Source organism: Chinchilla lanigera, unplaced genomic scaffold, assembly GCF_000276665.1.
Source record: "Chinchilla lanigera isolate Chin_1 unplaced genomic scaffold, ChiLan1.0 scaffold00030, whole genome shotgun sequence".
NCBI classification, from domain to species: domain Eukaryota; kingdom Metazoa; phylum Chordata; class Mammalia; order Rodentia; family Chinchillidae; genus Chinchilla; species Chinchilla lanigera.
In genome coordinates, this window is record NW_004955431.1 from 10,765,639 (window position 1) to 10,778,233 (window position 12,595).

Sequence of the window (12,595 nt, forward strand, 5' to 3'; positions counted from 1 at the left end):
CCTGAGAAGACTGGGATTAGAAAAGTCAGAGTTTCTCATTCCAGTACCTTTTTCAAGTTCTTCATTTTCAAAATTCTGTCAGTCACTGGCATTGGCTGTGCAAAACGTCATTTTAAAAATGAGTAAAGAGAAATCATAATTGAAAATCTTATTAGAAATTGTGTATGCAATATCTTTACATTATTTTGGTAATATATTTTCCTCTAGAAGCACAAACTCTGCCATGAGTAATAGATACATTATAGGAAACTAAAGTAATTAGAATAAAGAAATCATACCTTCTATCAATAGCTCTTGTCCATGACTGCCAAGAAGTGTACGAGATAGGAATGGGGCAAAGTCTACAAAAATTTCACGAAGAAGAGGAGCAACTTTTTCTAAAGCTCTTTCAAGTTTTGCAGTGATGCTGTTGAAATTAAGACATAAAGACTAATAAATATAATTAAATATAAAATATCAAATAAACTTTACTTCTAACTTAAAATCTTTAAAAGTCATAAAAGTCCAATTTTAGCCCATGGGGAATGGTAACAAGCTTCACTGTAGAAGTAATAGTGTGGTTTCACATACTATTATAAGGCTAGGCAAAAGATGCAGCTAATTTAGAATGATTGTGTGTGAGAGATCAGTTCTCCCATCTGAAAAGGCCAAGGACTGCTTATAGCTCTAGGATTCCCTGGAAAATGAGTTCTTGCATGATTCATGTGTCTATCCATTACAAAAATGGTTTGAACACCTACCATACTGTCACTGTGCCAGTTACAAAGAATTTAACCCTTGCTCTCAAGAAGGTAGTTCCTGAAAAATTGTATAATAAGTAACTTAAATTCAGTTGTACTATTTTGCCAAAGTAGGTATTTACCATTTTAATAAGCCCACTTTTATTAATCCTTACAATATTATTTGAATTGTTCACTATTGAATTTTCAGTTGATGGCCCTACTAAGTACTGTTGGGAATTCTTGAAATTCTTTGAATGGTACATGAAAAGAAAAGTAGGTGAAGAAAGTAATTCTGGTCATGTAAGTGAATAATTTGATAAGCGATCTACTTCGTTTAGGTGTATTCTGGAATAAGACAGATTATACTGGGATCCGGGTCTACTACATGCTTAGAAACACAAAAATATCTAACCGTAGAATAATTTGCAAAGTAGTACTAATAATTAAAACTCTGTCACTTTTTGTATTTTTTTTAAAAATCTATATAGAGATTAGAGAATAATGTAGCATACTCGCTTTCCTCATTTAGAAACAGTATGTTCTGAACCTCTGGACAGTCAAAACCTGACCATTATTACCCTTCTATTTAACTCTGTCTTCTCTTTTCTTGGTGAACAGCTTTAGAGAAAGAACAAAATCTTTGAGCAACTCAGGTTTAGTCACTTCTACATACACTTAAAATATTCAGGAGGAACAATTTTAGGCAAACAAGAGCAATGTGGATGGGATTTGGAGGAGCTGATGAGGACATGAGATTTCAACAGTCTGTGTACTCTTACTTCTGAAGCTAGTACCTGCTATAGACAATAGTTCCCAAGATTTTTGTGGCTCAGACTCACTTGGAGGCCTATTAAACATGCTTCTGGGCCCAGCCCAGATATTGATTCTTTGAGAACCTGCCCTTTCAGCAAACCCTCAGGGGTGCTGCTGATGTGATGATCTAGGACACTTCGAAAAAGTTCTAATGAGAGTAGTATTTGCTATTAGTAAGTGTTAGTTTAAAAGCTAGGAAAAAAAAAAAGCTACTTTAGTCATAGAATAATCATAATCACAGTAAATGTTTTGACTTTTAGAGAGCAACAACAGAGCTTCATTTTTGCATATACTATTTCATTAATTCTTTCCAATTTCATGGATCAGATAATGTCCTCTGACTTTCCAGCTAAACTAATTTCATCTATAAAGGAATGGTAGCAAGTACAATGGTGAGTGTAAGCAAAGAAGAAAAAGTCAGCTATTATTAATAGTTTTTAAAGCTAAATTGTGACTGAAACATGGATTTTTTTTTTTTAATTAGTAAATGGGAGTAAAATTACTTCAGAAAAACTCTGGATTCTTAAGAGTTCCACATCGTAAGTATAGTACTGTGTTAAATCTGCACTATACTCTAATAAAGCTAGGCATAACTGTTTGTCATAGTTTGAGGCCCCCATCCTTCTTTAACACATTTGTGAATAATTTATAGGTTTGAGAATTACAAAAATGCTGTTCTTAGTGATTAAGTTAAATCTTACAATCTTTAATTAATTTAAACATTATTGCTGTGAGGATGTATAAATATACATTAATTGCAAATTACTTTAACTTCAGAGTAATGGATAAAAATATTTTTAGTGATTCAATCCTTACACTTTGTAAGGACTGAATCACTAAAAGGATTTTTTGCCAATTTTTAAATAAAATTTAATAGAACATTACATGCTATTATATGTAATGTAATACATTTTAATTAAAATCATTGAAACGATTTTAATTTTCTTTTTTTTTTTAAACTGGAAATCGAACTCAGGACTTCACACTTGCCAGGCAGGCACTGTGCCACTGAACAATATCCCCATTCCCTAATTTTCTAATGGGGAGAGAAAATTTAATATGTTACTCAGTAAAAACTCAGAGATTTTTAAGTACAGAAAACCATTATCAAATAATATTGCTAGTTTCTCCATCAAAAAACAAAACACACTGAGTAGAAAAGTTTCTTATCAAATTCTAAAGTGAAGAAACAGTTATAGTTGTTAATATTTATTGATTCTCCCAGTGTATTTCAACGGAGGACAAATACTACAGAACATATGTGATCTTCATCATTATCTAATTTAAATTATCAAAACTTCAGCTCATAAGCCTCCTTTATCACCTGCAAATAAAGTTTACCATGGCACCCCCCCATAGACATACATATTTATTGTTATTCTGTCATCTCAGCTTCCTTCTCAGAGAAAATCCTGTATATAGCAATCTGAAAAAAATTTTTTGTTAACAATTAAAAAATAAAACAACCGGGGCTGGGGATTTAGCTCAGCGGCAAAGCGCCTGCCTGGCAAGTGCAAGGTGGTGAGTTCGGTTCCCGGTACCGGAGAAAAACTGGAAAAAAATAAATAAATAAATAAAACAACCATGTTAACATAGGAGAACTCCATGGCTTAAATCCTTTAAAAATAGATTTTCTCTCTAAAATAAAAATAAAAGGAACACATTAACAATCATAAAAAGGTCGTCTTTGGCAAATTATTTTGCAAAAGAGTATAACATTTTTATTATTGCAGGGAAAAAAATTAAGTAGTAATTTTCAATTTTTTTTAAAAGTCTATGTTCATTCATTGAAAGCACCACATTCACAGTGTCTAAGACACTGTCCAAGGAAATAATACAAAGGTATAAGGGCCGGGGATGTAGCTCAGTGGCGCAGCATCTGCCTGGAGGTGCAAGGTCCCAAATTCAATTCCCAGTACAAAAAAAGAAAAGAGAAAGTACACTAGTTAGGGACTTTCCTTATATGAATAGAAATGTAATAATCCATGGGAGAAAAGAATTTAAGAAAATCCACAGAAAAAAGTGTTATCAAATCCTACCAAATATAGGATTTGGCCTCAAGATCTATCTAAGAACATGGTGATTTATAAATACATGTATTAAGTTTAGAAATAAAACTTTTATATCCTATTGTTTAAATAAACCTATTTATAAACACAGTTCATAACAAATTTTTGATGTTTTTTGTCACATATTCTAAAAGTACAGAAAAATAGTCCAGTATTTAAGATAGTATACACTGCAAGTTGTATTTTTTAAAAACTCCTCTATGTTTGTGCTACTTCAAAAATTATAATTACTATTTTTGATTTTATTTTTATATTTTCTTAGGTTCTTAGCACAACCTTATAAATAAATAATTTGATTTTTTAAAGTTTTAAAATGTGAAATAAAAATAAATATAAAATGTGAAGTAATATACCTAAATGATATAGCTCAGATGTAAAAGAATGACTATGTTACTGAATAATATGACAGAGTTTTTACTAATGAACTATTCCTATGTAAATTAAAAAAGCAGACATAGGTCAATGAAATGATTTGCTTAAGTAAATATAGAAGAAAAGATAGGATTTGGAGAGTAGTAATGATAGAGAAAAGATATAAAATTAAATTCTTAATTAGTCACATATGACCAGTAACTGGCAACCACTGACCTTAATTTGGTATGCATGTAGAACTGACATTTTCTTCTCATTCCTTTTACACAAAATTATATATATTTTCAAGTGCAAGATGTACACATTAAGAAAGTAGATAAGATTACAGAAGATTAAGAAATTGAAACTAAACCAAATTCTTCCTTTATATGGTAAACTAAATTCCAAGTAAACATTTTTCAAGTTTTAAGTAATACGATTCTTTTTGGCAATGTCTTTAATTATAAAAGCTTTTGGAGTACATTTTTGGAAAATTTTAATTGCACTTTTTGCACACAAATTGAAAAGAACTTAAAAAAGCAAGAATTCTCCTTTTTAGTCATTTAGTCAAGTAAAATGGAACAAAATCAAAATACAGTGAAAAAACCCCATAAAAATAGAATATGTCATTAACTAAGACTAACCAAGATATCCAGTGATATAAAAGATTAAGCTAACTACTTGATAAGTAACTGAAATTAAAATAGACACTTTACTATTACATAAAAAGTTTAATAAGTTATAAAAATTAATGTAATAGGAGCTGTGGTCTCTCCCTGAGATCACTCTTTAGAAGAGAGAACTTCATTCCCTAGAAAGTCCTGAGGAATACGCAGTGATGGCTCAAACCCTCCTAGAGAAAAGCTGCTTTACCCAAGGTTCAGCCCTTCCTAAAGAGCAGTTTGTAGTCACATCTCGGTCAGTGAGGAGCTAAAAACATCCAGCTCCTGAGAACCTCACTTCTCTTCAGACCACTGACTTTCCTTCTACAGTACTTCATTCATACAACATTTTTTGAAAAAATAAGTTAAGAAACATCAATTTACATCCTGAAGTTTTAAAAAGAAAATACAGGACTTCTACAGTAACATAAAGTTAAAGAGCCCTCCCACAATAATCACAAGACAAAGCCAGATAATCTACGGAATCGTAGCTCTGTTAGGAGCTATCACAGGTGGGAGTGGCAGGGAACCAACTAACCCCCAAGTCTGAAACCTAAAGAAACACAGGAAACTCTAAGGAGATATGTGATGCAAGATCCTGCTTGGTTGAAGGTGAACACTGGAAAAAGAAACACTGGATAACATATTAACTGGTAAGACGATTTCAGCTTAAGTTTTAAATAAATTTCTAAAGTTGGGGTGTGGAGTAATATGGGAGGATCGAATTCTCTGGATTCCAGACACAAGGAGAGTTTTGCAATAACTTTCAGAATCTTCTCCACAAAGCTCACTAGTAAGGAAGTAAATGCTCCAAGAAGGGCACAAAGCACTGCCCAGACCCTAGTTCCTACGTCCTCTGTAGTCTTAGGAACCTGGGAGAAAGTAGCAGACGCTGTCACTTTCAGGGCATAGAAGAAGGCCCATTTCTGGTGGGGGAAAGGAACAGAAAAGCCCTCTACTTTAATGAGAGACAGAGCAATGTCCTAAGCACTGCTCTTTAGATATCCAGATGTTCCCAACTTCTTAGAGGTGGGCAGAATTATGGGGAATGCCCATACCTTCAAGAGCTAGGGCAACAGATGACTAAGACTGAGTCTGAAGCAAGAAAACAAAGAACCCTACGCCCCTAAACACCAAGTCTGAATGCTCCCAATAACAAGTCATGGCTGCTCACTCTTGGAGAAAGAGCTTTGTGTGGTGAACCTTTCTGAAGTAAAGGTCAAAGAGCTTAAAGAAGAACAAGGATACCAAGAAAAATGAACAAACTAATACCTAATTAAACACAAAAAAAAGATAGAGCAATTTAAAGCCTATGAATCATCAAGTAACCAAAACAATAAGAATACATAAACACTGCTCAACTTCAGGCCAGAATAACTCAAGCTTTGTCCCTAAGAGACCTAGTACAAGTAGTGGTAGTAATGTGAGTCACTACCATCCTATATACATTGTATAGTTTTCAACCTAAAATTTAAGATATACAAAGTAGCATGAAAAAAAGTGTCAGAGATAAACTGAGAATCAAATATCATAGCTAAATCAGATGTTGAAATAATCAAAGCATAAAAAATAACTAACAATAACAAGTTCAAAATGGGTCACTAGTTGAAAAGGTAGAAAACATGCATGAAAAATAGGAAATTTCAGCAAAAGTAAAAAAGTACATATAAACTTTTTTTAAAGAGGGACCAATAATAGACAGGACAAATATACTATGAGGAAAAAATAATAAGCCTTCAACAGGATTATCAAAGGACTCAAAGCCAAAGAAAGAATCAGTAAATTTAAAGATAGGCCAATATCGGCACTCACATATTTACTGCAGCAAGAATCACAACAGCCAAGAAAAGGAATCAAACTAAATGTCTCTTAATAGACGGACAATGAAAAAGATGAGGTACACAAACACAATGAAATACTGTACTGCCATAAGAAAATATGTGTAACAACACTGATACACACGGAAGGTATTCTGTTAAGTGAAATAAGCCCAGCACAGAAATACAAATACCACATTATCTCACACATATGTGGAATCTAAAAATATCAACTCTACATGAAAGAAGCACAGCCTGGAGAAGTAGAGCAAGGACAGGAAGGTTGATCAATGGTACACAGTTACTGTTAAAAAAGTGCTGGTCTTCTAGTGAACAGGAGGATGACCTTAGTAAAAAAGATGATGTACTGCATGTTTTCAAACACTATATTTTATACAATACTTAGCAAAAACCTCTGTTTAGACAGAGAAATTAAGAAGGCTAAATGCAGGGGCCGGGAATTTAGCTCAGCGGCACAGTGCCTGCCTGGCAAGCGCAAGGTTGTGAGTTTGATTCCCAGTACCAGAAAAAAAAAAAAAGGAAGGCTAAATGCAAAAATGTATACAAATTATTTTGTTTTTCTTGATAAGAGGTCTGTCTAGCTTTGTTGTTTAGGCTATCCTTAAAATCCTGGGCTCGTCATCTACCTGCCTCAGTCTTCTGAGTAACTGAGATTCACACATGCCACTGTGCTCACTTAAAACACATTCAATTTTAGTAGTTCTAAAAGTAATTGACCGCCTGGAACAAAATCAGTAGCAATGTACTGTTTCCTAGTAAGACATATAAAAGTAAGATGTATGATAATGTTAACACAAATGATATGAAAGAATTGGCCATCAACCATTGTAAACATCTAGTCTCACAAATAAAACAGTGTAATGATACTAAAATTTCACTGGGATGACAGTGATTTATATTATAAGCTATAGAAAAAAAACCCTGAAATACTTAACAGAGAAGTACAGAATAAACCAGTATTACAGAGAAAATAGAATAATTATAAAACATTTCATATATTCAACAAAACACATAGGTGAAGGAAGGAAAGACTACATAGGAAAATTGTTTTAAATAATTACCAAATTGGTGGATATTTATCAAATTACATCAATAATGAGGTTAAATTCACATGACCTACAATCACCAATTAAAATATAAAGATTTTTCAAATAGATTTTTAAGAAGTAGGATCCATTGACATGGTATCTAAACAAACCTGTTGTAAATATAAAAATATAGATAAGATTTTAAAAAGAAAGGAAAAAATACTATTAAAACCCTTCATTAAAATAAAGGATGTCATATAAGGGACTGGGAACATTTAATAGGATGAGATATTAGAATTTAAACTATATGACTACGTAGTTTACAACTTGAAAAGTACAAGAGTATTAAAAATGTCCATGATACAATAAAAGGCCAGAAATAATGGATTTCACATAATTCAAATGAAATTAGTGATTTCAAAAAACTAAGCTACTTTAACATTTACACTCATTCAACTATGGAATGATAAACTACATGAAAATAATTTGGAATTCTACTCCTAACAACAGGCTGCTTGACCTGTTAAGAAAACTACAAAAAGAAAACTAAAAATAAATCAAAACCAAAATATCTCCTTAAGAGCAATGCAGCCAGGTGTGGTGGCATGCACCTGTAATCCCAGCACTCGGGAGGCTGAGGAAGGAGGATCATTGTGAGTTCAAGGCCAGCCTGGGCTACAAAGTGAGCTCAAGGCCAGCCTGAACTGTACAGCAAGACACTATCTCAAAGAGACCAAAAAAAAGTGCCTGCCTGGCAAGCGCAAGGTCCTGAGTTCAATTCCTGGTACAAAAAAAAAAAAAAGAGCAATAGAGCAATGCAGAGTTAAGACAGGAGAACAATTAATTCTCCATGATTCTGAATAAAGAGAAATCTGAAGAAAGTGATTTTGGTGCTTATATTACTCTTCTTCCGAGGATACATTCTGAAAGAACAGTTAAATGACTCAGAAATTGAACAGGCGTTTTACCTAAAGTTCAGGGCCTACCAAGAGGGAAAAAGCCTAGAAAAACTCTATGATTTAGGCTGGAACACTGCAGAACTACACGGTAGGGTAGTGGTGAATCAGAAGAGTGGCGTTCAGTCTTGACTGTGGTATAGTCATTTGGGATCAGTAGTGCCTACAGTGGTTCCCAGAGGAAAATGTTAACTGTTTTCCTAGAAAAAACCCTACCATTTTGTAATTCTTACTAGCCTTACAATCTTTCATCATACATTATAAATAGGCTCTTCACACTATAATAAAAACAGAAGACTTAAAAGTAGACACAGAGATACTACTGAAAACCAAAAAAAAAAAGATTACAGAGCTAGGATTAGAGTAAAGCCAACCACAGAAAGAGACTGTTAGGGTAACTATATCTGTATTTGTGAAAATTATACAGAAGATAAACACCCAGAAGGATGTTAAAACCACAAAAAAATCAAGTGGAAACTTAATTTATAAAAACTGAAATGAATAACTCAAAAATTACACACAGCTAAAGAAAGCATTAATAAACTGAATCATCAGTTACAAGTAAATACTCAAAACTACTGAGAGAAAAAAAAGGGGTAGTAAAGGACATACGTAATACGTGCCTAAGAACGTCTGATTTTATGAATAATTCGATTTCCAGAAAATCAGGACAGAATGAATCAGAGGCAATGGTTGAGAAATTCTGAAAACATAACTGCTCAAACTGCAGATTTGTTTGGAAAATGTTAAAAGCAGACATGGGGGTGTGGCACAGAGAAATGAGACTGGGGGAAGGAAGGAAGAGAGGAGGGGAGGAAGGAAAGGGGGAAGGATGTTTATGTTTCATATACATCTTACATATAGCCTAAAAGGCAATTTTATACATTATTTTCAGTAATTTTACGTATAAAATGTTCCATGGTATGTAATTTTCCACTTAAACTACCATGTTGATCCTCAAAAGGTTTCAGATTTGAGAGCATTACAAATTTTAGATTAGGGATGATCAATCTGTAATAAACAACATATGCATGTATGTATACAAGTATATATACATGTCAATGCCCTAATAGTCTTTTTCTCTAAAGAAACCTAGGAACTTAGTAGAGACATAAGCTATCATACCTTGCTACAGACTTATAAAATCTCTTTGGGTGAGACCTAGAAATCTGTATTTCAGTAAGTCATTCATGTTCTTGTGAGGTATGCTAATGTTTAAGTTCTATTGCACTAAGGAAAACTAATGTATAACTTTTAGCCTCAAGGCTTGCTGTTATTTCTGTCTAGTGAGTGAGTGGGTTTTTTTTTTTTTTTTTTGACAAAATGAGTAAAATTGACTAGTCTGATAACTAGCAGAAGTTATCATAAAAGCAAGGCAAGCAGACAGGTTCAAACAAAGAATATCAGGAATAAAAACAAGAAATATTTGTACAGGTTACATGAATATTAAAAGAAAAAAAGAGAATATTATCAAATACATTATACCAACAGGACATGCCCAAACTGACACAAGATAAAATAGAAAAACTGGGAAGACTTTAGACTATTAAATTCAAACTTTAACTTAAAACATTTCCCATAGAGATCCAGAATCAAAGTTTTTTTGGTTGGAAAGTTTATCAGTTATCTGAGGAAAAAAAAAAACTAGAAATAATTTTATGAAGTTTATCAACTATCAGAGAAAAAACAAACGTAACCTTATATGAACACTTCAATTGATAGAACAGATATCATGTCACAAAGAAAATGGACTTCTAAAAATTCAGAAACTTTTAAACACTGTATTTAAAAAGCAGTCAATGAGAAATATTAGCAGAAAAAAGAAGAAAAGATTATTTCAGTGTATCTAAAAGAACATAAAGTAAAATTCAATACATATCATAATAGCATCTTTCTTATAAATACAGAAGTTTTGTATTTAAGGAAAATGTACAATTAATAGAAAAAGTATCGTAAGGATGAAATGTTCAAATTTTCTATCTGAGAGTTCTACTAAAAAAGAATGTCTATTGTGATCATGTCTACAGAAAATCAAGCTGGAGATACTAGACTGTAACATAAGCCAAGAAAAATAAATAAAAAGGTATATGGATTGCAGTAGAGGATAAACCTCCCCTATTATACATAGATGTGTATACATATATATGTTTAGAAAACTTTCTCATAAAAAAAAAAAAAAATACCAGGCAGAGATAACTCTACTGGTAAATTATCAAATTTTTCAGGATAAGTAATGCTAAAGTTAAAAGTGGCATTATCTAATACTTGAAAAATAATGATAAAAGTATGGAACTATTAAAATAACGAAGTGACTTTAGACAATTCTAAACAATATACCAAAAGTTTCTAAAGAGGATTAAGCAAGGTTGTATGATATAAAATCGATGCAAATATCAATTTTCTTTCAAAATAATATTTAAGACACAATTAAAATCTCCCCTTTCCTCAGCTTTAGTAAGATATAAATGGCATAGGCAACCACTGAGTTGCTCTCTATTATATATAAATGTAATCATAAACTATTTTTGGTTTGGCTTTTAACTCAACAGAATATTTATTTATTTATTTTAAATTTTATTTTAAAGAGAAAAACACTAACACAAAAACAAAAAACAAAAACAAAACAAAAAAATAAAAGTAACATAGAATTTCAAAACAATGTGATAGGAAATTAACAACAGTTGTAATATTACATATTGTTATCTTCAAAGTAGTTGCTCAGCTCACCAGATACAGGCATCCAAGATCAATAAAACAGTTAAACATTAACTGTTCATTTCAACATGCCAATAGTATAATTATCCTTGCTATATTTGTGTATGTGCATATATGTGTATATATATATATATATTTCCCCTCCTTTTCAACTGCAAATTTAAAGAAAAAACTTAATTCAGAAAACCATCAAAAATATAAAAAATAATAAGACAATAATTGGTACAAGACACTTTACAATTAAAGCTACCATAAATTGCTAAGAAAAATTTAACATCTCAGTAAATGATACAAATTTAGATAAAATGGAAAAATCCATAGATAAAAATTTCTCCAAATTTAGGCTCAACATAATCCTAATTAAAATTTCAGCCATTTTATAAATTATAAACTAACTTTAAACTTTATATGCGAATACTTATGGCCTAGAAAAGCCAAAGCAATTTTTAAAAAGAACAGAATGAGAGGTTTTAATACTACCTGATTACAAAATTCACTGTAAAGGTATAAAATAAGGAAGACAGTGCAATAGTCAGAAAGAGACTTGCAAGACCCGAAACAGAATGGAGTCTAGAAGTAGACCTACACACATGTGGTCAATAGATTTTAAACCAGTGTGTACATACATATGTACAATAAAAAGCCCAAATTCTGTCTTATAATACACAAAAAGCTTAATCAAAATAGTTGGAAGACATAATCATAAAAGCCAAAAATATGCAATTTTTAGAAGAAAATACAGGAGAATATACACATGAGTTTGAAGTAGATAATCTATGGATTTACAAAAGGTATAAACCATAAAAGAAGGGGCTGGGGATTTAGCTCAGCAGCAAAGTGCCTGCCTGGCAAGCACAAGGTCCTGAGTTCGGTTCCCGGTACCGGAGAAAAACCAAAAAAAAAAAAAAAATTAAACCATAAAAGAAAAAAAATAGTTGAAACAATGGATTTTATCAAAATTAGAAATTTTCTGATTTTAATACTTTTAAGAAAATTAAAATGTAAAACATAGAATAAAACAAAAAATTTGGAATATATGCATCTCACAAAACATCAATGCAGAATATATAAATATATAAAACACTCATATTGTGATAAGAAAATCAACTTATTTTTAAAAATAGCAATACATTTCAGTGACCTATAAATACATCAGAAATATCTATCATTAATCATTGGAAAATTAAAGTGAATCAAATGAGATATGATTATATAGCTATCATATGTCTTTACATTTAAAAAGACTGACAGTAAAAATATTGACAAAAATGTGGAAAACAATTTTTACACATTGATAATAAGAACACAAAATGATACAATTATTTAACAAGACAACTCAGCAGTTTCTTATAAACTTATGCATATAATCACTTTTCAATGGGTAATTCCATTATTAGTTGTTTACTAAACAATAATAAAAACATTATGTCCATGCCAAAAT

General features: G+C 31.7%; 1 protein-coding gene across 7 annotated transcripts in view; it reads right to left on the minus strand.

Annotated features, from left to right (window-relative positions):
• Positions 1-12,595, minus strand: part of Nbea (neurobeachin) — a gene marked incomplete at its 5' end in the record, with an annotated part of 638,824 nt that overhangs the window by 386,578 nt on the left and 239,651 nt on the right. For all 7 annotated transcript variants that reach the window (XM_013515839.1, XM_013515836.1, XM_013515838.1 and 4 more), the window contains 1 exon segment: positions 279-406. In XM_013515839.1, the coding sequence (XP_013371293.1) occupies positions 279-406 (128 nt within the window).